The following is a 25,851-nucleotide window of genomic DNA, read 5'->3' as shown; positions in this document are numbered from 1 at the left end:
AGAGACACGACTGTTCTGCCTTCTAGCACCACAGATTAGGTTCACCTGTTCTGGAACTTCATTAAATGGAACCATATGATATATAGTCTTTGTGTCTGGCTTTTTTGGCTCAGCATAATGTTTTGAGGTTTTCTCTTTGAGATTCTTCCACATTGCTGCACGCATCAGTAGTTCATTTTTTAAATCAACTTTATTACAGTATGATTTACATAAAATAAAATGTACCCATTTTAAGTGCACAGTCAATGAATTTAGACAAAATTATACACTCATGTAACCACCCATAATCAATGTGTTCAACATTTACAACACTCCAAAGCAGATCCACTGTGCCCCTTCCCACCCCACCTCCCAGCCCAAGGCCACCGCTGATCTGTTTTCTGTCATTACAGATTAGATTTATCTTTTCTAGAGCATCCTGTCTGTGAAATCATACAGTATGTACTCGTATGTCTGGATTCTTTCACTCAGCATGATTCTGAGATTCATCTGTGTTGTTGTTGTATTTGTAGTTCATTCCTTTGTATTGCTCTGTAATATTCCATTGTGTGAATACATCACAATTTATTTATCCATTCTCCTATTGATGGACATCTGGGTTATTTCCAATCTGGGGCTATTATGGATAAATCTGCTACATACATTCTTCTACAAGTCTCTTTTGTGAACAGATATTTCCATTTCGCTTGGGTAAACAATTAGGAATGAAATTGCTGGGGCATAGAGAAGGTGCAATGTTTTTTATTGTCTTTAAATAACTTAGTTCCAATTCCCCTTCAACTGGATTAGTAAAAGATTCTTTATCAGGCATTATTGGGGATGCCTCTTCTCAGAGTCACACTAGAGTCCTGGAAATGTGTGTGATCACAGCAGCAGAACTGGCAGGTATTAGAAATATTGCCAAGGTTAAAAACTCTGGTCCTTCCAGGTACCCCAGGGTCCCCCTCTCTATTATGTCACCACCTCTCCAGGGCCCACAGAACAGGGCGCAGGTCTCCACTGCCTGCAAGACCCACAGACCTCCGATCCTTTTCCAGTTTAGAAGACTACCTACTCTCTCTTCTTTCTCTCCTAGACCCCAAAAGCCTTCACTCACCACCCTCGCCCTCTGGGACACCTAGCAGAGTCTCTGCAGTGCAAGTAGGGCTTTCACAAAAGGCAAGTCGTCTTCTTTCCGTCCTGCCTACAAAAATCCTCGAGGGAAGGAAGCATAAAAGTCCTAGCCACCTTCAGAGTGTGGGGAGAGAAGGGAATACAAGACAAAAACACCAACAATTACTTCAAGAGATTATTGAGCCATGTGTTAAGCACCAGCAAGTACTTAATCTTCCTTACGATAGTTTTGGACGTTTGATTTTCTGAAGTTGTAATCTGAATGTCCTCTGTGTTTCATTCCCTCTATGGGACATTCTGCTCTCAAATTTTCTTTATTGGAGATTTTGTTGCCCCATTGAAAGTGACATAGACATGCTCTAAGATCAGACTTCTAAAAACAGTTTTATGGAGATATAATTCACATGCTATAGAATTTACCCATTTAAATTGTGTGTAGTAAAAATGATCGTGTATACTAAAAACAGTTCAATTGCTTTGAGTATGTTCATAAAATTGTGCGACCACCATAACTGTGATATTGTGAGCCTCAATAATCCACTCACAGATCAAATTGGCCCTGGGCTAACACCCGTGCCCATCGTCCTCTACTTTATATGGGACGCTGCCACAGCATGGCTTGACAAGTGGTGCATTGGTACATGCCCAGGATTCGAACCTGTGAACCCCGGGCCACTGAAGTGGAGCATGAGAACTCAACAGCTATAGCACTGGGCTGGCGCCAGGATTTCTTTCCTTTTTATGACTGAATAACATTCCACTCTGTGAGTGTGTGTGTGTGTGTGTGTGTGTGTGTGTGTGTGTGTGTATACATATATATATATCTTTATCTAGTCATCCATCAGTGGACACCCAGGTTGTTCCCATGTCTTGGCTATTGTAAATAATGCTGCAGTGAACATGGGGGTACCGACACCTCTTCGGGACAGTGATTTCTTTAGCTTCGAGTATATACCCAGAAGTGAAATTGCTGGATCATACGGCAGCTCTATTTTTAAGGTTTTGAGGAACATCCATACTGTTTTCCACAGTAGCCAAAACAGTTTACATCCCCACCAACAGTGCACAAGTGTTCCCTTTTCTCCACATCCTCACCAACACTTGTTATTTCTTGTCTTTATAATAGCCATTCTAACAGACGTGAGGTGATATCTCATTGTGGTTTTGATTTGCATTTCCCTGATGATTGTGATGTTGAGCACTTTTTCATGTACCTATTGGCCATTTGTATGTTTTCTTTGGAAAAAAATCTATTCAAGTCCTTTGCCCATTTTTTTTTTTTTTTTGTGAGGACGATCAGCCCTGAGCTAACATCCATGCTAATCCTCCTCTTTTTGCTGAGGAAGACCGGCTCTGAGCTAACATCTATTGCCAATCCTCCTCCTTTTTTTTCCCCAAAGCCCCAGTAGATAGTTGTATGTCATAGTTGCACATCCTTCTAGTTGCTGTCAGGCTTCTTTTTTCCTTTTCTTTTTTCTCTTCTGCCTCCCGTCAACCCTCCCTCATCTAGTGGTTATAAATTGATGAATTTATTGACTGCACCTCTGAAAGGCAATGAGGATTGTTTTTCTTGAGATTTTAAAAATATGGTATGGATTTTGTGTGTTTTAACACTAATGCATGATCCTTTATTTGTTTTAGCATTTTATGTTTTTATTTACTATTTTTAAATGAAATGCACTTAACAATTCTTGCCCTTAAAAATTCTTTGCCTAAGAAATTGTACTTTATTCACATTAAAGGAAACAAAATTCTGTCATTTATATTTATTGTATTGTACTTGTATGAATGGACTTTTATTTGAAGTGTAAAGTGCCACTGATTGATGGATAGAAATGTTACATAACGCTTTTGTTGTAAAATCATGCAATGTGCAAAGGATAAGGAAAAAAGAATAAATTCTTTTTAAGTTTTTTAATATTATAAATTTTATTAATTTCCCCTTAAATTATATCAACTATTATAATTCTATCAAGTTGATACATCTTTTTCTGTTATATGTTGTTACATAACAATGCAAATATTTTTTAAATTTGCTTTTACTTGGTAGTTTACTGCCATGGTGTACAGCTGTATAAAATATCTTAGAGAGTGAGAATGTTATTGAGAGCTTTCCTGATTTCGCATAAGCAGACTAGAAATTTTTTTATTATATAGTTGTTGACATATTCATAAATCTAATATTGAAAGCCATGTAGCAAAGAATGCTTTATTTGTATTATAAGTATCTTTCCACTGCCTCTTATACCATTTTAATTTAATTAATTTATTAGAAAAAATTTTAATAGTTTTTAAATTCAAAATTTGTTGATCATTTAAAATATTTCATTTTTTAAAAAAGAAAGGAATTTCAGGACATGTAGTAGTATCTTTTTAAATATAGTCAAAATATTTAACTGTAGAGATGCTACTAGCTGCCTGTTCCAAGATAAAAACCCTTTATTGAAATATAAATAAGCATTTTTGAAATATTTTATGAACTGTGAAGGAATTTTAATTGTTTTCCTTGCTTAACTTAGCACTGTTAGTTCTTACTAATAAAACACATATGGCTTTTAAATATATAACCGAAATTTTTAAATCAACAGGTGGGTTGGAAGAGAAAGTTGAGGTAAATCTCCCAGAACAAGAACAAAAAAGACAAAGAGATGAACCATAGGAAAGAAAAATAAGACAATTAAAGAATTGGATGTTAGGGGCCGGCCCTGTGGCACAAGCAGTTAAGTGTGAGTGCTCCGCTGCAGCAGTCTGGAGTTCGCTGGTTCGGATCCCGGGCGCGCACCAATGCACCACTTGGCAAGCCATGCTGCGGTGGTGTCCCATATAAAGTGAAGGAAGATGGGCACGGATGTTAGCCCAGGGCCAGTCTTCCTTAGCAAAAAAAAAAAAAAAAAAAAGAATAGGATTGGCAGATGTTAGCACAGGGCGGATCTTCCTCACACACACAAAAAAAGAATTGGATGTTAGTCCAACATCCAAACCAATAGGAGTTCTAGAAAGAGAGAGCAAAACCATGGAGGTTATCAAATAAATAATGGAAAAATTTTTCCTTGAACTGAGGAATGTGAATCTCCAGATTCAAATGGTCCATCAAGTATCTAGCACAATGAATGAAACCAGATCCACACCAGGTCTCATCAGAGACATTTCACAATACTAGAAATAAGGAGAAGATCCCAAAAGCTCCCTGAGAAAAGAAGAAATGTACTTTACAAAAGAATTGGAGTCAGACTGGCATCAGGCTTCTTAGCAGCATACCGAAGCTAGAAGGTGAAGGAGACACGCCTTTAGAATTCTGAGGGAAAAGGATTTCCACCCTAGAAGTTGACACCCAGGGAAGAGGTGGCACTCTAAATTAGGAGAATTTGAGGAGGATTTGATAAAGGGCTATTACTAAAGAGTGGGAAGGGATGCTGCAGCCCTTGAGAGCTCTGATGTTCCCATCAGTGAGCCCGAGGGAGCTGGGGAGGTAGCGGTAACCAGGATTCAGACGGAGCAGGTCACGGAGAGAGCGCTGTCTTCATTGGAGGCATAACTTTCAATGGAGGGCCACAGCCTGCCAAGGAAGCCCTAGTGGAGGGATTGAGGGAATACAGACGCTGTCCTCACTCTCCATCCTCCCTAGAAATTGGCTGAACTCAAGTAGAAACCAGAGGGAGGGGAGCCAGTTGATGTAGTTCCTAAAGGTCAGCATCCTCGGGGCAGAGACCAGGGTGGAGAAGGGTGGAGAGGGGCTCTGGAGAGGCAAACCCCAAATACCTGGCACACCAGCCAAAGCACCAATCAACCGTGAGTATGGAGTGAAATCATTTTCTGAGATGCAAAAGCTCTCCTCCTATGTACCATGAGCTTCAGCAAAATGAGTTAACAAGATAGGATCCAACCAAAGCACTCCAACTAAGAAGCAAGTGAGAGAAGCTTTGGGAAGACAGCTGTGCCTCATGCCTACAGAGCATCCAGTACAGACTTTTGAGGGAGGATGGAAGGTGGGGAAGGAGGGCTCCCAGGAGAAAAAGAGAACTGACAGATTTTCCTATGTGTTGAAGTATTTGGAAGAATTGCTAGGCATTTAACTAATCGTTGGGGTATTTGGGAAAAAAACATAGCAACAAATACATTGAAAACCAAGGAAATAGGAAGAAGTGATCATTTTTTAAATGATCATTATTAATCCAAGTAAAACAAAAGTTATAGAAAAAGAAATCATGACGAAACCCTGAAAAGCCATCCAAAGACCCAAAAGATGACCCCTAGGAAAGAACCATTGTTAGAATACTTGCCCAATTCTTGGAACTCACTGCTAGTGAGTGTTCAATAGAGAAGCAATGACATCCAAAAGAACAGCAACCTACTTACCAGGAACACCCATGGATGTGCCAAGAAAGAAACTGTTCAAGGAGAGCACAGTCAACTCGCCATGGGCCATAAGCTAACACCTTTTCTGCCTCCTTCTTCCCGTCCCCAGCACCAGGGGGATAAGTGAGAGCAATCATGACATGAGGACAGGGCTCCCACACTCTCCCTCCCCCAGAGCCACAAGTTTAGCCTGTGCTGAGGAGAAGAGATTTGAATCAAATATGAGATTGAAGTTGTAAAATGAACAGAAAAGGCACATTTAACAACCAAGTAACTAAAATATGATGGAAATATTATATCATCAAGGAAGCTTTCTAAGTACGGGAAAAAAGAGAGCTTTGACAGGGAGCAGAGGTAGAAATTTTCGAAAAACGACTCAAAAATTGTCGTTACACTATTCTGTTTGAAAGTCCTTCATCAGACCAGTTACATAAATTGGAAAACTATCAGATGGTGGTAAGCGCTATGCAGAGAATTAAGACAGATGCCACATGACAGTGAACATGCTGCCACCTTAGGATGAGTCATCAGGGAGAGCCACTCTCAGAGGCAGCATTCAGGCTCAGTTCAGAAGGACGGACCAGCCAGAAGAATATGGCAGCGTGGTGAGGAGGGGAGAGCGGGCCATCTTCCCAGGAAGACGTGGTGTGTTTGAGGAAAAAAAATAAGCCGAGCATGGCTCTGGTGTAGGGAGCTAGGAGGAGAGGACAAAATGAGATCAGAGAGGTGTGCAGGGACCAGATCTGAGGGCCGACCCTGATGGCAGAGGGACCAAGCTGTCCCCTCCCTGATGGCAGCAAGGCTAAGATGCATGCTTCTTGTGGGCCAGATAAGGACCCTGAGGAAGGAAGCTGAACAAGGGACCCTGCTCAAGATTCCAGTCTGCAGAAGCAAGGTGACTCTAATAGAGAGCTGACTACTAGAAGCCAAGAGCTGGGAGGGGCGGTTGTAAAGCCATTAGCCAGAGGAGGCATGACCCAAGTCAAGGGACCTGAGCCAAAGTCTCCAGTGGGGGACTCAGCAAGGAACCCACAAAAGCACCCCATGGGGGAAGAGTTGGCATGTGACACTGACCACACCCCACAGGACACCAACTCCAAGTTACATCTGCACCAGGTTAAGAAGTCTTTTTCTGCTCCTTACATTGCCTCTCCCCCTCCAATCCCAGAGGGCTCAGGCCTAGTGAATGGGGGAGCAAGGTGAGGCGATGATGAGGGACAGAACACACCCCATTTGCTCCCATGGTGGGTTTCTCAGCCTTAAGCATGCTTGAAGGAGGTGGAGTGGGAGAAAGAGAGGCAGGGAGAGAGGGAGATTTAAGGAAAATAAGATACTGAAATTTTGACATTAGACTAGATTGAAATTTTTATTACCTGAAAGAATGAGTGTAATTCCGTAATTCATAAGAGAGACCACAAAAACTATGGCGCCAGAGAATTCCTCCACGTACAGGGAAAGAGATAACCAAAAATGTCACGATGGATTTGAAACTGGCAAACAGCCATTGATGATTAAGCAGTTAGTAACTACAGGGGATTGGAATTTGGCAACTCAAAATGTGTCTCTGCCTGAATGACATTTTGACCCCCACCCCCACTAACTGACCAAAGGAGTTTGGGATGGGAGGCCTGCCCCTAGAAAAGGCCATTACCATAGACATCTCCGGGTGCCTGGGTGGGTCGTGCTAAGCCCATTCTTAGTTCGAGCTACTCTTTATAGGAGATAATTACATTTGTAAAGTTATCTTCTTCCCTGTACCAGGAAGAATAGGGGGATGGCCTTACCTAGAAACTTATCAGAACGGAAGTCGAGGACTTAAGTCTGCATGATAAACTTACTCATTGTTAACTGTGCTGTTTGGGCAATATGCTCTCTGACTCCCACTAGGTTCCTATAGATGACATCTCCCTGGAGCCTGGGTCACCATGGTAACGGATGTTCGAGCTCTTTTTTTCGGGAACTGGAACCCCTTGTCCACTTCAGGCCAGATTGAGACTACCAACCCATCAACTGGGCCCTTTTGACGGCAAGAGGTTGGAACTCCACCCTCAGGGCATGCTAATGCTGCCATTGTGAACGTGTGTCCTACAGAGACATGAGGCCTGACTACACTTGCGCTTGCGCAGATCATCAATTACCTCATCTCTCCTCACCTCCAATCATTTCAGACCACCTTGCCCCCTTCTCCATAAATACCCGAGTCCCTATTTTCGGGGAGGCGGATTTGAGACTTGTTCTCCCGTTTTCCTCACTCGGCTGCCTTGTGATTAAACCCTCTCTCTATGCCATCTCATCGTCTCGGTGATCGGCTTTCTGGGCAGTGGGGAAAAACGGACCTGGTGCGGTAACAGATTTCTCAGAGTGGTAGAATTTTTCTTCCTTTTGCTTACGTGTATTTTCTAATTTTTTTCTAATGATATTAGTCGTTGAATAAAAGTTTTGTGTGTTTTTAAGGAAGGTATTATATTTAGTTCTACAAACAACAGACTTGATGGTTTAACTGGCATTTGAGATGATTTCTGAAGCTCGGTTTCAGCAGCAGCAGTGGCATGAGGAGGAGGTGTCTGTTGATGGCAGGTAAGCCCAGGGCATGTTTGTATACAAGAAGGGTGTTCAGTGAGGCTGGAGTTAGTGTCACTGCACAGAATAGTGGCAGATGAAACCAGAGGTAGCACTATAGTCAGGCACTTTTGTTTGCAGGTAAACAGACATGTCCATGTTAACTTAAATAAGGGAGGGTTTCTGGTAAGGACAGATGGGCAGAGGCACCCAGAAAAAGCTGACCAACCGGGCCTCACAAAGATGGGGCTCTTAAGAGTAGCCATGGATCAAAGGAAGCTCTAGGAACCTACAAGGCAGGAGCATGGCTCTTCAATTTGGGGCTCCATCTTTCACATGATTCAGCTACTCTCCGCATGCCTGCTTCGTTCTACACTGCCCCAGCTGGCATTTTCTTTCCTCCTGCTCTGTAGAGTGCACGTGGCCTCGTCTCCATCCAATGGCATTCTTGCAGGTTCAGCTCCCACTGCTAACTGCCTCATCCCAAGAGAATAAGATCATTTTCCCACTGTCAGGAATTGAACTACAGAGTACCAAAAGGGTACTCTGGGAAAAACATCGGCCCAGCTCACTCTTTGGCACCAATGAGGCAACATCATACAGGCTGGCTGCCCTTGGGTTCAGCCAGTGGGGGCTGGAGATCCTATGTGTATTAAGGATGGGGAGGAGGCTGAGGACAGGAAGGTACAGCCTTGTGGGACAAATCTTGGTTGCCTAACAGCTTGCCCCTGCAGCAAGGAGCAGGGGCTGGGGCATTTCTACCTAACAAAGGGCTGTGGCTCATTTGGGCTTGGCTGTCCATTACAGGTAAGGAATGGGCCAAAATACCACATGGACCTTCAATTCCAGAGTAAGAGAATCCGTACTTAATTGTATAGGTAATAGTGACAGTGACACACACACACCTTCCCCCTCCTTTGTCCAGGCACTACAAGGCGGCTTTTGGACGCAACCTAAGCACTCTGCTTTTTCTTTCCTATAATGGGAAACGTTTACCTCAGTAGGGAGCTTTCATGTAGTCTAGGGGCCAATCTCAAGTAAAGGATAAGAGAACTGTGTGAAAACTCCCAGATGCTCAGCAAGAATATCTTTACCTGGCTCCCCAACATAGCTAAAAATATACTGTACAAGGATACAATATTCACTCCGGGTATGCCCTCAGGCAAATGAGAGTGGGCCCATGCTGTGAGGTTAAGCGGTTACAAATGCTTTTTGCTGCTGAAAACTGCAAGGGACAAAAAGACGAAGGTGAAAAAATTTAGGAGCTGGCTGAGGAGCTAAATGGCCAAACTTCAGACATAAGGAAGACATGTTTCCACACTTTGGCCAATTCTCCTTGTGAGATTCTTGAAGATAGGAAGGCATAAACTACTACTTTCACAACCAAAAACAATCTGTGGCTCCTACTACATATTCAGTCACAAGAAGTGTATGGTAAACTCTAAAAACTATGTAAGTATTGGTGATTTGTATTGATTCAACAGATACCTATGAACCACACACCATGGAGAACAGTCTATAATGGCAGTCTGGGCCTTCAATTGATGTTTAATAAACAGCAATAAACTATATTCAGTAAAAGAATCTTCAATTTGATTTCTTAGGAAGTACACAGCCCCTCTTCTAGTCTTCCCTTTGAGAGCAAGGGTTCAGCATTTGAAATAATATCTTCTGCTTCTAGAAACGAATCATTTTAGCACTGGACCAAGTTGTAGAAATTTTTATAATCTCATCGTATTCTCCCTGCCCCAAGCCTATATTGCCAAGTGATTCCTGTTTATTTTGCCTCTCAGTTTTTCCAGATAAAGTAAACTGCTGAATCTGTGTGGCTCACACAAATGCCACAATTGAGCCAGGCAGGTAATAGTAACTCCAAAGGGGAGAGGAGGCGAGCAAAAAATGAAAATCTAGAAGTCCTTTCATGTTAACATTTTATTTAAACCAGTACAAGCACCATGCTTAACAGAAGACTGTCCAAAATAAACATGCAATATGAACTAGCAGAGACTGAAACCACAGCTTACGAAGTTGTGCCAGTTGTTGATTTTGTTAAATGACTGGGAACTGTTAAAATTCACAAGACTAAATCATTAACGTTTCAAGCCTCCTGAATGAGATTATATTGGACCATCTAAATCAGTGGGAACTGCCCTGGCATGTTAGTGATCTCAAACAATATTCAAGTAAATATATATGTATGCACTATATTCCAAAAAGCAAGAAAACACAGTTCCCATCACAACCTTAATGTAGTTGTTTTAAATATTACAAGAACATGATAACTGATTTGAAATGTCCAATGGCGTAATAGAAAACAAATTTCTCAAGAATATTCAACTTGGGACCATTGGTATTAAGTGACCTAGAGGATTTACATTCTTCCAGAAATACAAAATGAGATTTGTCCAGAAATGTTTGAGACATTTCTTCACATAAGTTGTAAAGGCTCAAATTCTGTAGATTCCAGTATTATCAGCATATTGAACAAATAGGGAAAGCAACCATACCGAGAACATCTGAATTAACAGGAGTTAACTCTCTACTTCCACCAAATATCAGCATTTAAAATCTTATTAAAACATCTGTTCATCACTAGTCCACATTAGAGATCAAAGACATTGCTCAGGTTTTAAAGCAATGCAAACATTTTTTAAAGTATGCCTTCTTTACTATCTATATGGGTGAGGAATAAAGACAGCCAAATTTAATTTGGCAATAAACTCCTCTAACTGGAAATTTTTAGTTAAACCGTCAGACCAGGATACAATTTATGGCTACGTTTGACTCCTGAAAATAGGAGATAAAACGAGAGAAAAGAGCTGACAGACATTTTGCTACAAAGATTATTTAGTAATGACAATAAAAAAATTTAGCAACGCCCTCTTAAACAAGAGTATGTTTAACTGCAGTAGGCATTTAGTAAACTTTAGAAATAGACAATTTGAACATTTATTTCAGAAGTCAATTAAACAAAAACAGTCAGTCAACCAACTTTTTTCCTAACATAATTGCTTCAATACCAGAACAAAGTGAATACTATTCAAAACTCTGACATTTTGGAATTCCAGCACAGTGACCTGAGAACAGTTTTCTTCACTGTTATTTACGTTGCCACAAAAACCGTACTAAAATATGCTGTGACTACTAGTTGGTTCTATTTTGACAACATTAAATGCTATACAGAACTTACGCAAGGCTAACCATTTCAGAACTAAGCTGACTTAGAAGACCATGAAGGAGGTTCCCAGGAAAAAAGCTGCTGCCAAAAAGGAAAGATTAAGATTTAAGGCTGAATGGAAATGGTTGCACCAGAAAGATATGGAATGTAAAACTGGAGTTATTAAATCTGGAGTTACTATCTGAGAGAAGGCAGAAAAAGAGATCAAATAGGAAATGTACTTGAAAAGAACAATGCAAAATTTGGTTAGAAGAAAGGTAGTTTTACATAAAAGTCTGAGAGCAGTCTAGAGCATGTGATTTGTAAATCTCCCTATAGGACGGGGAGTAGAGAAAAGTTCTGATCTCCTAACCTCAATCTATTGTCTTGCAAAATACATGTTATTGAGAAGGATCAGACAAGCTCCAAAAAGCATGGTTTATCAGAGGCCTCTGCCCCTGTTAGAGAACAGGGGAACTAAGAGAGGTTTGTATATGGAGGTCATTATTATCTGACAGTATGGAGGACTTTCAAATTAAAAGAAAAAACAAACCTAAAACATGCAAGACAAAAGGAAGGAAGGAAGCTCATTAAAAAACACATTCTTGCAGCACTAGTTGCTCTTATTGCTGCGAACCAGGTGAAATAAAATCCCATTTCCTTCATTCAAAAACATTAAAAACACTCTCCATTCACTTAGATGACATTTCCATTTCTGCAGAATTATAAGCATTATTCTTCAATATCAAAATAGCTATTTAATTCTTAAACTTCCTGGGTGAAGTTTTTTCTCTTTCTGGAAATTAGAATAAAGCATCCTTCTCATTCATTAACCAAAACAAATCCCCGAGCTAGCACTTCTCATCTCCAACAAACTTCCTATTGCTTCCTGTTTTCTAGATTAGTGAAGCAAAACTCTGTTGAGAACAGATGCTCTATTCAATATTGTGAAAATTCCAACTATCTGTAACTCTTCATTAGAGTTGGCACAAAAATCTCAAAAAAATGCAACGAACATATGAATGCCAAGATAAAAAAAAATGCCTTTGCTAGTTCTGAAATGACTAAGATATTCTTAATATAAGAATTCACTCACCACACTGGTTACTCTTTAGAGTCTCAAGACCTCTTGTTAAATTAACGTTAAACAGTTAGTCATATGTTTTAAAGTACAGTATATATTAGAATCCTCGCTTTATGCCACGGATGCCATCATCTAATAAGATAGGTGTCCAGTTTAGAATATCTTCTGAAATTTAGGATATAAGATGCCATTTCTATTATGTTATTAATGTTATTAACTATGGCCAACGTTTTAAATTAAGTAATTTTTTCTATAGCATAAAACTAATCACAAATATACCCAAAATTATAACTCTCAACTGCCATATATTCACCAATGCAAGCAGATAGTTGGAATCTTAAAAATATGATGTTGGTTTTATTACAAATTTCAGATACGCACATTAGAAAATAATTTTACTTGGACCCTTTACAAAAGTGTTAATTTCACCAAATCTGGAATACTGGCAGTGTAGTCTTAAACTAACTTTAAAGCTAATAAATCAAAGGCACAGTATTAACACATATAAAATAATTCGTGTTCACAGGACAATATTAAGAGGTGCTTTATAAATAAAAGTGTTATTAACCTAGATTCAAAACTATCTACAAATGACACACCCGGAATGAAGCCCTTGATTAGTTACAATCCATCAATTTCTAAGACTAAGATGCTACTTTCCATAAGAAGAAAACCTAATAGTTTTTTTATTATAAAATCTAACTCCCAGATCTTAAGAATGAGCAACTGATGAACAAAGTTTTTGGACATGATTAAAAAGATATAGGAAACCAAAGAAGGCATGGAATTGATAACAAATGTACTTGTAACGCAGGTTTCACTAGGGTAAATTATTATTCCTGGCTCAAAATTGGGTTACTCAAGTCTTTTACCCAAATTAATTTCAAATATTTGACAAGTGATAATATGCTATTTTCATATACGAACTGCTAATATCCAATATTTGTCAAAAGGAGGCAACTGTTGTCTATCACAATCTAATACTCACTTTCCAATGGTGTCTGTAAATAGTAACAAATTCTGAACCATAAGTTATAGAAATTAGTCACAAGAGTGCAAAAAGTCCCTGGAGAGAAGCAGTCCACCTAACAAATACAAATATAAGGAAACATTTTACAAAGTTTCATTACTATGAAGATGATTTCCTCTTTGTTCAAACAAAAATGAATTATTTTTCTTTACTGCAGGAAACAAACTGTAAGTAACAGTGCATTTTTAGGCATAAATAAGTATTTATGTCTGGTTCCAGTACAGTCAGGTTAATACATAAATACTTTAGAAACACAGAAGTTCACATTAGTGGAAAAATCCAAGTTTCTCACGTAACCATTCTTCAGTTAGGTCTTCGGTATTTCTTATTTCAAATACCTTAAGAAAAAAAACTTAGGTCATACTCTGATACTCTCAAAAAAAAAAAATCAAACAAATTATACATTTGAGTATTAAATGCCAAATTCTCCTTCCTTTCATATTGGTCATGACTTATCTGTGTAAATCAGATATAGCTTTTGGAAGGTACTTGACTTTTTTTTAAATGTTAGGTACTCAGTTTCCAAAGTTTAACAATCAGGATGGCATTAAAGCAAAACTCTCTTAAAAGCACAAATCTACAAACATTCTAAAAGAGCAGTTCTGTAAATCTTACCCATTAAAAGAGACACCCCAAATATACACAACGAAAATCAATACAGATAGTTAGGAACTAGAAGTACACTGGTCCTCCATAATTGGAGAAAATATCAGCTGTAGGTTGTTTGGTAAGGATGGACTAGAGGTCCACAAATCTCCAGTAAGAATCTGCACACACACACAGGCCCATCAAGTATAATGGCTATAGAGAGAAAATGTAATACAGCAGAAAGGATGAGATTGGAGGCGAGATGTGAGTTTGAATCCTAGCTCTGTCATTTACTATTATGCAACACCGGGCATGTCGTTCATCCTCTGAACCTCAGTTTTCCCACCTACAGAATAAGAATGCCACCATCAACCTCACAGGGTTGTGATGAGGATTCAACTGGATTATTTGTAGAAGTAACTTGTAAGTTGTAAAGCCTTAATTCCAGCACTTCAGGAGCGCCCAGGAGTAGAACAGACACAGGGCTGTTAACAGAAGTTATTCTTAACCACCCAAACCCTGAGAGCAACTCCAGGGTATTCTTATGGTACAAACGAGAAAAAGTAGTGTCTACATAAGTTGGTGGTGTCAATGACAATCCTACGCGCTAAAGGGAAAAAGGAGAGTGCGCTTAAAGACATCCCCTGAGTTGATAAATAAGCACCCATCGGGAAAACATCGATGCTGTCCTTAAAATAAAACCTGAAAGGAAGTATTATTTGATACCATTTCAGTAATGTAATATTCTATTTCAAAACCTTAAATTTATATACTTTTTCAACTCAAACTAATATGTGGACGTTAAATAGTATGAGAGCAAGTACCCTTCTTACCTTTAACCTTCAAAAATGCCATAAAACAATGGGGACATGTTAAATCCTAAAGCAAGGGTCTCATATAAGACAGAATGTTCTCACTTAATAAAGCTAATACTAATAAGTATTCTTAACTTAATTTTAGATAACTGGAAAAATTCAGTTAACTGCATAATATGGAATTCCTGCACAGAATATGGTTCATCTAGCCTGTGGTAAAGGGCTCACAGAAGCTTCAATGCTGACTTTTATCAGAAATCACACCATGGGGCCTGGCCCAGTGCTGTAGCGGTTAAGTTCATGCGTTCCACTTCAGCGGCCCAGGGTTTGCCAGATCCTGGGCACAGACCTACTCACCGCTCATCAAGCCATGCTGAGGCGGCTTCCCACATAGAAGAACTAGAAGAATCTACAACTAGGATATACAACTTTGTACTGGGCCTTTGGGGAGAAAAAAATAAAAAGAGGAAGATTGGCAACAGATGTTAGCTCAGGGCCAATCTTCCTCAAAAAAAAAAAAAGCAATCACGTATGGAAGAAGAACTCTCAATAGATCAAATAGTTACAATGGCTTTTCTAAAGCTGGCTACATTCTTAAGAATTCTTCTAATCAACATAATTCTCAATCAAAAAGCACACTTTTGGTTAAAGACTTCTATCATTCTATTTCCAACTAATGAAAAGCTTTGACTAACTTACTGCTCTGAATAACTTTCACCTGCATAAAAAATACTTAACTCTGCAGATTATTTTAGCCATTGCTCTATATACTAAGGGAAAATATCATCTCAACAAGCAAGTCAAATATAAATACCACCTTGGTTAGTTCAGCTGTTTGCACTAGCTTATTCTTACTCCCAGCATACATCATTTGTTGTTCAGGCTTACATCCTGGAAAAGAGAGATTAACATAGAAATGAGACTTAGATTTTGAAAAAGTGATGGATTTGCACTATTTACTTTTAACAAATGACACATTTAGGATTTCCTATGCTATCGAGTTTACAGAAACTTCAGTCTTAATGTGTGGGGACTGTATTTTGAGTCTTCTATTGCATACTGCCTGCACAAAGAGATATTGTTAAATTATAAGCAAATAAGCCTTAGGTCAGCAAAAATAAATGAATCTAGACCTCTGTAGATCTTGACTTTTAGAGCCTTGCAAACACTTAAAAACTTCTCAGCATTATCTTAATTCTGACATTAAATATCAAGATCAATTTTATGGATGCCTAACACATACAAGGTTTGGGATGGTAAGTCAGTGGGGTGGGGAGATCTTCCTTGAAAAAAAGTTACAGTCTGCTTACACATTAACTGCTTACACATTAACTGGTATATATAAAAATATACCACAGTATATTTTAATTGCTGAGCAAATGATAACAAACAATAAAGTTTAGAGAAGAGCCCAGTGAGTAGAGACTTGATTGTGGGCTTAAACGGTGGTGGTAGTGGGAGTTCTGATGACAGATACCTGAAATAGCAATAAGCCATTTTAATACCCAATGTATGCTACTCTGGGACAATTCTCAAGATTACAGGCATATCATTGGTAACTACTATTTTAAAGATAAACACAAATATAAATCATGATTATACACAAAGTTCACATACTTATAAACAAAATTAAAATATACAAGAAAATGTACTTTTGATATTTTAAAATGTCATTACATTTCAAATTCCTTAAAATGTGTGTAGGATCTGACCTAACAATTACACTTTCAGGGATTTATCCTAAGAAAATAAGTAAATTCTAAGAGACAGTGCTTTATAAGAACTTATTTCTAGGGATGCCTTCGCCTGTGCAGGCGTGTGCACATACACCTCAATTTAGGTTTATTTGACACTTTTCATCCTTAAAACAAGTATAAAATTTGTCTAGTGTAAAAATGGCTTAATTAATTAGATCAGAACCAAATTTGCACTATTTAAAGAAATTCACTTACCAACAGGACTGGAGAAAATAAAGCACAGAGGATATGAAACTCTTCCATCATCATGTTGATATTTGTAACTATACACAATGAAGGTTTTTCTCAAGTTAAAGAAACTAAAATTACTTCTCTATTTGAGACGAGTACTTACCAACAAAGTTCTGAAAGAAAACACACACGTGGAGAGTTAGTGAGTGGTAAATTTCTAACCTATCCATTTAGGTCACACTTACATTATTCATTGTCTTTCCACAAATTTACAAATGGGCCCCAAAGCTAAGTCATAAAATCATATTATTTCTCAAAAATAAATTTATTAAAAGTAGGGATTTAATATGGATTTTTTCTCTTTCTCAATTTTTATTGTAAACACATAATGAAAAGAATTTTTTAAAAAGGAAATAATTCATCCCACTAATACATCAACTTTCAATTTTCTTAGTCCAATATGTGCATACTTATTTTAATTTGGTTGTGATCATGGTGTAGAAGAAAATTTTATAAAATGTCTTCTACAAGTTCAACAAATGAACAAAGTTTCATAAATAAAATTCTGACCACTAAAGAAAATAAATCTTTTTGAAGCACTAAGAAAAGGATATCGAGGTTGTCGTTCAGGTAATTCATCTTTAAGTTCATCTGGTGAAATGCCCTGGCACCATAAAGAAAAACAGCTTTTAAACATTTTCTTGCTCATAAATCCTCAAGAGATATACCGAGCACCCATTCTAGTAACGGGTCTAAACTCATAACTGTACACCACAACATAAAGTTTTATTTTACTAAATTGTATGTAAGCTGAGGTTACTAAACCCCCAACCCAATGAAAGCCCACTCCAGCCCACTCAGCTTAATTCTGTTTAGTAACTAAACGTGGGGCTGAGAGGCCCAGTACTTTCTGCTCGTGTTCCAAATATCAAGAAATACTAACTGAGATAAGCCAACCCCCTCAGAGGAAACCATGTCTGATTTCGAGGAAAAAAGTTAACTTCTTTTCACTCTAAATTAGTTACTTAATTTGACAAACTAAATACTTAGGTTATAGGGTTTTAGTTTTTAATTACTGACCAAGCAATTTAGAAGCAAGTTATAAAGTTGATTCAGCTTTTACTGGACATATAACCCTAACTTCTACCACTTATTACACTGGATTTCATTAATTATTTAAAGAAGGTGATTAAATTAGCAAGACAGTGTATTATGCAATAATCAGCACACCCGTTTCATGCACAATGAGCAAGTATTTAAAGGTTCAGAACTCATTTTAGAAGTACATGTAACTAATACAGCATCTTGGGCAAAAATAATTGCTTAACTATAAAATTGTATTTAGCTGATCAAACAAACCTCAAGCTCTTCATCCAGTACCACCAGGCGTTTATCCTTATCAATCTTCACTACAATAAAAAGATAGTCTGAGTAAACTGTGATTCTAACATGACCTTGATCTACCCAACCCACAGAGTCTCAGCTCTTTTTACGGCATCCAAAATTAAAACATCAGAAACACAAGCATAAAACTCATTCGCAGCTCTAGTTTATGTTCTATTAGCTAGCTTTGCTTTTCACTCAATCAGCATTTAAAAGCTTTTACCCACAATTCCTAGCATCTAATGTGCTATTTAGAACTTTATGTCAACTCCTTACATTTACTGTGAAAATGAAGAACTTTGTAACTCAAATGTAACTTCTCAGATAATGATAGTAGTCTGAAAGGGTGACTGATTGAGACTGGTCTATGTAACATGGTTAGAACTGCACGGGAAAAGTGGACCAGGGGTCAGGATAGAACAACCGCCACCAGAGTCCCAGTTTCTCCAGAGCCCGGATTTCATGGTACAGTATGATTATTCTGAGAAAGTGAATTACCAAATAGCAGTGATATCTATATCCAAATACATGTAACATAATCCAAAGCCAAATCTAAATATGTTTAGATAATTGATGCCTCTATTCTTTTCCATTACTCTGAAAAGTTGGCCATTTTTGGTTTTGCACTAATTTCATAATAAATCCTGTGATTCGCCTTTTGTGACAAAATGGCACCGACACACATTTTCACTTTTAAGAACTGTATGTCTACGCTGTAGTATTTAATTGTAATAGAACCAGAAGTCACCATAAGTTGTCACCACCTCATTAATTCACGCCTACCAGATGCATCTCTGTTACGCATAGTCTATAGGTTGATATTTTCACCCCCTCACCCTTCCTTCATCTTTCTAAATCACTACCCACATATTAAATATCACCTACGAATATAAAAGAAATCTGCAGAACATCAGATACAACTCACAGTGGAAGAAGCAACATGCAAATCATTCTTTCCACTGTCAGAAGTAACACTTAAAAAGTACTCTCCATGAAACTAGAGTTCAAGTCTCGAGTTGAAATAAGAACCCAAATCATTTGAACACAACGCTGAACTTTATTTACCATTTCAGATGTAGGCAAAGGTTTTTGTTTGAGGATGAATGGCCAGGCTATTTTTAATCCCCTGAGAAGTTAAAGGATGGAGGTGGATGGGTCACTACCAACGACAAAGACGACTGTCTTCTCCAGAGCTGTGAGGGCAGCTGAGAGAAAGACTATGGGGGAGGTAGTATACTCCACCTTTGTTCTGTGATATTAGTTATTATTATTTGTGTGTGTGTGAGGAAGACTAGCCCTGAGCTAACGTCTGTTGCCAATTCTCCTCTTTTTGCTGAGGAAGACTGGCCCTGGGCTAACATCTGTGTGCATCTTCCTCTACTTTATATGTGGGACACCTGCCACAGCATGGCTTGATAAGCGGTGCACAGGTCCATGCCTGGTATCCGAATCTGCAAACCCCAGGCCGCGGAAGCAGAGCCCACAAACTTAACCATCACGCCACCCGGCCCGCCCCAGTTGTTACTTATTTTCAAGTGACCTAAAGGGGGAGTTAACACAGGAGGAGGAAAATTACTTTCTAAAGGTTCCAAAGTTTATTCAATGTAGCTATAAGATAAAAATAAACTAAGACCACATCACTGAGCAAATCACATTTAGCTTACTTATAATGGCAGCATTGTTTGTTTCTTTGCGAAAACGAAACTTTCTCAGCTTTTCCACTAAATCTTCAGCAACATCACAAACCACCAAAGACTCACTCTAGAAAAGAAAATAAAAGAAATCATGTATAAAATGCCATGACTTCAATATATGTACATGTTAAAGTTATAAAACCTAACACCTTTAGAACAGTATACTGACATCTACAAATGTCACAATTATGTGCGAGTATTAACATGAAACACAGGAACACTTAAAGAGCTTTTAAATCTACCAAGCTTTGTATCTACACTGTTTAATTATACACATTTGTTCATCTTATATGTGGGGTAGACTTTAACTTCCTCTTTGGCTAATAAATGTTTCAAAGAATCAGACACACAATAAAGCGCAATTTCATCAGAACTGGAGAAGAAAGGAAGGATATGAGAAAAGTCAAGGATCACTGTCTGCTGCTAGATAGTATAATATTTTTGCACTATGCACGAAGAACAGAAGAATTATCTTATTGTACTTAGAGTTAATAAGACCTTGGTTCATGTTTGGGTCTCATAACTATGAAAAAAAGTATAAATAAACAAAAGTATGAAAAATAAACCAAAGAATAAAGACCACTAACATTTTATATCAATTAAACGACTATGGGGATAAAAAAAGGAGCTATTAAGAATTATGAAAGCAAAACCATATAAAACAAATATAAAAACTAAAAGAACCTTTTACAAATTATGAAAAAGTATTAGAGACTCTTCCCCAGAAATCTGGCAAGGAAATGATCAAAATCACTCTTTGTTTAGTGGTGCAAATGTATTACCGATTGGAAGCAACAGGACGGAAATCTTTTTTTTTCTTTTTTCAATGTGTAAAACTTTAAACACATACAAATGTAGAGAATAGTGTAGTGAAACCCTATGCATCTATCACTCAGCTTCAACCACTATATCAACACAGCCAATTTTATTTCACCTAACACCCTCAATACTGCCCCCTGGGATTGTCACACAACATAAGCCAGAAATCATTTCAACTACAAATATTTTAGTATGTATCATTAAAATGACAGTACGTGCCATTAAAAATATAAGGACAATAACATCTCACTTAAAAAAACTAACAATTCCAGTCTCAAATATTCAAATAGAGTTCAAATTTTCCTGTTTCATTTATTTATTTTTACAGTTGGTTTGACTGAGTCAGGTTCCAAACAAGGTCCACATACTTTGGTCTCTTTTCATATATAGGTTCCCCCCCCCTTTTTCAAGAAAATTAGAACAGTTCTGAGACCAATGCTAATACATATGTCTCATTACAACCCAAAAGGATTAAGGCTTCCGATTTTAAGTTAAAATAAAAATTTAATGAAAGCCTGCTTTTTTGATCCTATGCTGGGTAAATGACAGTATACATTAAAGTGGGAAATGGCTATCAGTTTTAAATTGTCCTTTAAATTCAGAACACTGATAATATATAAGGTGTGATACCACAGTATATGTTATTATGCAATTAGAAAATACATGCCACCAATAGGTACTATTCAATAAATAAGCCTCCTGTAGGAGTCATGTACATCCATTCTCTTAGTTGTCTTTAAAGAAAGAGGTGCTAAGTCATATGGAGCATCCTGAAGGTAATATTCAACCTCAGTCCTTTTTTTTTCCTCTTTTAAGAAAGATATAGAAGTTAGAAAACTAGAATTTCCATTGTCTCTTTGACCAAAGGTAGAACCTATTAGTGAAACTAATAAATATTTTAGATTTCTGTTTAGGCAAAGACCTACCGTGCAAGTCTTATCTTCCAGCTCTGATACCCAGAGCTGTTTGTGCAATCCTGACATTCTAAGGACCAGAAACTAAGCGACGAATATGCTGTGATTTAATTTATCTAGCTCTCTTTTTGCGTTTTCACTCCTCCCCATACCATAATAAAGCCAAAAACTACCCCCTACAAGAAAAAGGACTCAGGCTCAGCCAATTCTAATTGTTTACTGTTAGCAGAAACATTTAAAAATGAGCATAATGCCCTGAAACCAACTCTATATGGTAAATGTTAACACACAAAGTTAAGTGGAGTTGAACTCAACTGTTCATTTATTGGTATATCCACACAAGGAACGTTTAATGTGCGCCACCACCATGCTAAGCGCCAAAGATATAATCAGATAAAATAAATAAATAAATATGGGCCTGTGCTCAGGGAACTTACAGTAGAGAACAGACCTATATCAAAAGGATCAGGCAGGGCTGGCCCCGTGGCTTAGCGGTTGGGTGCACGCGCTCCGCTGCTGGCGGCCCGGGTTCGGATCCTGGGCGCGCACCGACGCACCGCTTCTCTGGCCATGCTGAGACCGCGTCCCACGTACAGCAACTAGAAGGATGTACATCTATGACATACAACTATCTACTGGGGCTTTGGGGGGAAAAAATAAATAAATAAAATCTTTAAAAAAAAAAAAAAGGATCAGGCAAAAATTGTACACTTGTACCTGTGATAAGAGCTAGGAAAGAGACACAGGATGCTATGAGAACTTATGACTAGTGAAGCACAGCATAGTCACAGGAATAGTCCCCGGTAAAGGCATCTGAAGAACCAAAACTGCCTGTGCAAAGACCCTTTGATTAAAGTGAGCATGGCACATCCAAGAGAGTCAGTGTGACTCAGCACCGAGAATAAGCAAGAACATGGTACAAGAGGAGGACAGCATGGGCTAGACCACATAGGGCCCAGGGGGTCATAAAGTTTTTTTGTTAGTTTGTTTTGAGGAAGATTGGCTCTGAGCTAACATCTGTTGCCAACCTTCCTCTTTTTTTGTGTGTTTCTTTTTTCTCCCCAAAGCCCCAGTACACAGTTGTATATCCTAGTTGTAGGTCCTTCTAGTTCTTCTACATGGGATGCCACTTTAGCATGGCCTGATGAGCTGTGGGCATGTCCACGACCAGGATCCAAACCTGCGAACCCTGGGCCGCGGAAGCAGAACATGCAAACTTAACCACTACACCTCTGGGCCAACAACGTATGTTAAGTATTTTAATCTCTAGCCTATGAGCAAAGGGAAGCCACTCAAGTGTTTTAAACAGGGTGCTGATGGCAAACATGATTAGATTTGCACACTGCAAACATGCGGAGAAACAGGACGAATAGAGCAAGTTAACTAACTGGCAACACTAGCCCAGGTGAGATATGAGAAGTAGCTTACACAGGGTGATGAAGATAAAGAGAAGTAGGTGAACCCTGCCAGTAATAGTTAACATGTACTAAACACTATGAGACAAACACTGTGCTATGTCCTTTACATAGATTGCCCTTTATGCTCTAAACAATCACATGAGAGGGATACTATTATTATCCCCATTTTGCAATAAACTAAGGCTTAGAGAAGTTATCTTCCTCAAAGTTATGCAACCAGAGGAGCCAGGATTCAAACTAGGCAGCCTGACCTCCAGCCCACTCCCTTAATCACTACAAAGGAGCTGGTGTCAGACTAGATACTGGGAGAGGGGTAGGGGGGTTAGGAAAAAGAGTTACCAACATGACTCTTAGGCTTTTCACCTGTGTAAGAGACTAAATGGTGCTGCCTTTCGCTGAGTTAAGGAACGCCGAGGAAGACCAACTTTCAGAGGAAAGAGCATGAGTTCTATTTTGGACAAACTGAGACAGCTTGAGGCACCCAAGTGAAGAAAAGCTTCCCAGGGGATGTTAACTAAGTGGTAGAATATACAGATCTGAACTGGATCTCAGAAGCAAGGTTTTCAAATTCACAAGTTATCTGCATACAGGCAGGTGGTAACTGAAGCTATGAGTGTAGGTAAGAAAGGATGGGGAGAGAATATGGAATGGAAAACGAAGGATTAGGATGGAGTTTAGAAATCCTACATGTGATGTCCACGGAAGGAAACGAGTCTGCATGGGACACAGATGGACCAACGGGTGGAAGAGGGAAACCAAGAGTTCTGCATTCCCAGAAGCCAAGGAGGAAGCATGAGGAAAGAGAATGCTTCAAAAAGGAAAGAGTGGTCACCACCCCGGAATGCAGCTGAAAGGTCAGGAAAGATGAGAATTGAAGCCGGGCGCTTAGATTTAGTGACCATGACAAGATCTATTCGATGGAGGTGGGTTAAGAAATGAATGGGAAGTTAGAGATAGGACAGTGTGGGGTGGGGGTTGTGTTTTGTTTGTTTCTAATTAGAGAAACGAGCATATTAAAAACCCCTATGGGAAAGATCTAGAAGATCCTTCTTGGGGAATTGATTTAATTCTCCACTTTATTTTTGAGCGTGGGGTCCAACCCATACGACAACGGAAGCCATAGCCCCCAGACCAAGCAAAACTAATGCTTTTGACCGTCACTTCAAGGCGAAGCGCCAAAGCCTTGGGTCAAAAGGTTTCCAACTGCCATAACTCGAAGCAAGCAAGGATAAGGAAACATCCTTAGAGGCAGGCCGGGCAAGGAGAAGCTAAGGGCAGGTCGAGAGAGCAGAGTCAGAATTGGAGCGCTCCCCGCAGAGGCCAGCAGGCGGAAGATGCTGGGCGTCTGCCGACCCCTCGGGCCTGGCCCGGGCCCTGGCAGAGAATCCGGCGTCTGGGGAAGCCCTCCGTTCGCCAGGCCCGCCGCCCCTCCGACGCTTCGCTCCGAAGCTGGAACCTCCATCCAGAAGGCCCGGCGAGGACACGCACCCACACGGGCCGCACCCTCGTCCAGAGCCCGCTGGGCCGGTGGACCCCGCATGCCGCCCGTAGGCTGGGGGCAGAGGCCGAATCTGGCTGTGAGCACCGGAAGCGGCCGCCGACCCACCCCACCCGCTGCCGCCACCGGCCGGCTCCGGCAACCAGGAAAGCCCGGCGGGCGGGCCCAGCCCTCTGGCCCCCGCCCTCCCGAGCGGCAGCTCACCATTTTCCTTCCGGCCGTGGGCTGCCTCTCGCCTTCCCGCTGACCCCTTTAAGAATGGCACGGCGGCGCCTCCCTTCCTGCCCGGCGCCTGGCACAGCCACCCCCGCCGACCTCCGCGCCGCGGCGCCGGCACGTGACGGCGGACGGCGGGAGGCGCGGCTCAAACTTAGCCGGAACGCGAGCGCCTGCCTGTAGCCTCTGGGGGGCGCTCTGTCTGACTGGGACTGGGCAACCGTGGCAAAATGCACTCTTAAAATTCAAGCGAGTTCTTGCTTCCTTTTAACTTTCCTCAAGCACTGAGAGCAGTTTCATTGGGACATGATTAAGTCAATGATTTCATTGGTAAATGTGTGTTTTGGCCGCAGCCTACCTTCCAAATTTGCTCCTCAAACGTAGGCACCCCTGCCTTTCCTCCCACCGTCACCAGAACCCCACCCCGACCCCCGCCGCCTTCCAGGACTTGATTAATACATTTCTTTTCTCGATGGTGTTTGTTTACGATGTGTGATTGGAAGATGATTGATGTTCAGCTGAATGCTCTCATGAGCCACTGCCTAATCACGCATTATTAAGAAGTTTCTGTAGGAGGTGCAGACTTATTGCAGCAAGTTTACTTTTCAATGCGGGGAGGAAAGGGGTTTGGAAGACGTAAAGTTTGAACTCTAGAATTCATATAGGTGCCTTCAATAAAAGAAGCTGCCTGAGGCAGGATCTCATGGTGTTTACAGCTTATCCCCATCTGCTAGCATGTGCCTGGTGCACAATAGGTGTTCAATTAATATTTGCTGAATGAGTGAAAGAACCGAAGAAAAAGAAAATTCCAGATCATGCTCCCACTGCCATCCTTCTTCAGTAGTATTAGACTGAATTAGAATTTTTAAAGTTTGTATTTAATGTTTAAATTTAATGAATTGTTAGCATGTTAATAACATTAAATTAGGGTTCAAAATATATAAACCAATTTGATACAATACCTATGTTTTCTCATAAGTTAAAAAAGGTATTAGCTATAAGAAATTCCACAGCTCAACTATATTCTCATAGTGATCTGCTCCCACAATAGTTTTTACTATGAGAAGGGAACTGGTAAGTTTGAAAAAAGTACCAGGTAATAAATGGTGAGAGAGAAAATGATTGTTACTGCGCCATGAGCAATTATGTTTGACTTTAGCATAGATTGTCCCCCTACCCCCATCTTTTCCCATCTCCTCTCTCCCTCTATGGGAAGAATTAGAGAAAAAGGTGAGAAAATGAACATTTAGCTACATGACATCACACCTGATCAACAGTA

The 25,851-nt window shown here is 39.7% G+C and overlaps 1 protein-coding gene across 2 annotated transcripts; it reads right to left on the bottom strand.

The window, feature by feature from the left end:
- Positions 1-9,945: 9,945 nt before the first annotated feature.
- Positions 9,946-24,680, bottom strand: GMFB (glia maturation factor beta). 2 transcript variants are annotated; one of them, XM_014784260.2, is made up of 7 exons: positions 24,561-24,680; positions 19,678-19,774; positions 17,990-18,039; positions 17,245-17,294; positions 16,655-16,740; positions 15,520-15,593; positions 9,946-13,637 (listed from the first exon to the last, which is right to left on the bottom strand). In XM_014784260.2, exons 1-7 carry the CDS (start codon positions 24,561-24,563, stop codon positions 13,566-13,568), a joined length of 432 nt encoding a protein of 143 aa, XP_014639746.1. In that variant the 5' UTR covers positions 24,564-24,680; the 3' UTR covers positions 9,946-13,565. The 2 variants fall into 2 exon arrangements, with proteins under 2 accessions (XP_014639746.1, XP_004426227.1); XM_004426170.3 differs by having other exon boundaries at positions 16,655-16,737.
- Positions 24,681-25,851: the final 1,171 nt, after the last annotated feature.

Source organism: Ceratotherium simum, chromosome 24, assembly GCF_057802395.1.
Source record: "Ceratotherium simum simum isolate JZ-2026a chromosome 24, ASM5780239v1, whole genome shotgun sequence".
Taxonomy (NCBI): Eukaryota; Metazoa; Chordata; class Mammalia; order Perissodactyla; family Rhinocerotidae; genus Ceratotherium; species Ceratotherium simum.
Note: the sequence above shows the minus strand (reverse complement) of the source record. Positions and strands in the feature narration are given on the sequence as shown.

Bases quoted from the DNA above. Each gene is read 5' to 3' on its own strand.
- GMFB (XM_014784260.2), bottom strand. The intron at 18,040-19,677 runs GTAAGCTAAATG...TTTTTATTGTAG, and splicing joins AAACAATGCTGCCATTATAA to TGAAGATTGATAAGGATAAA. The intron at 17,295-17,989 runs GTTTGTTTGATC...TTATGGTGCCAG, and splicing joins TACTGGATGAAGAGCTTGAG to GGCATTTCACCAGATGAACT.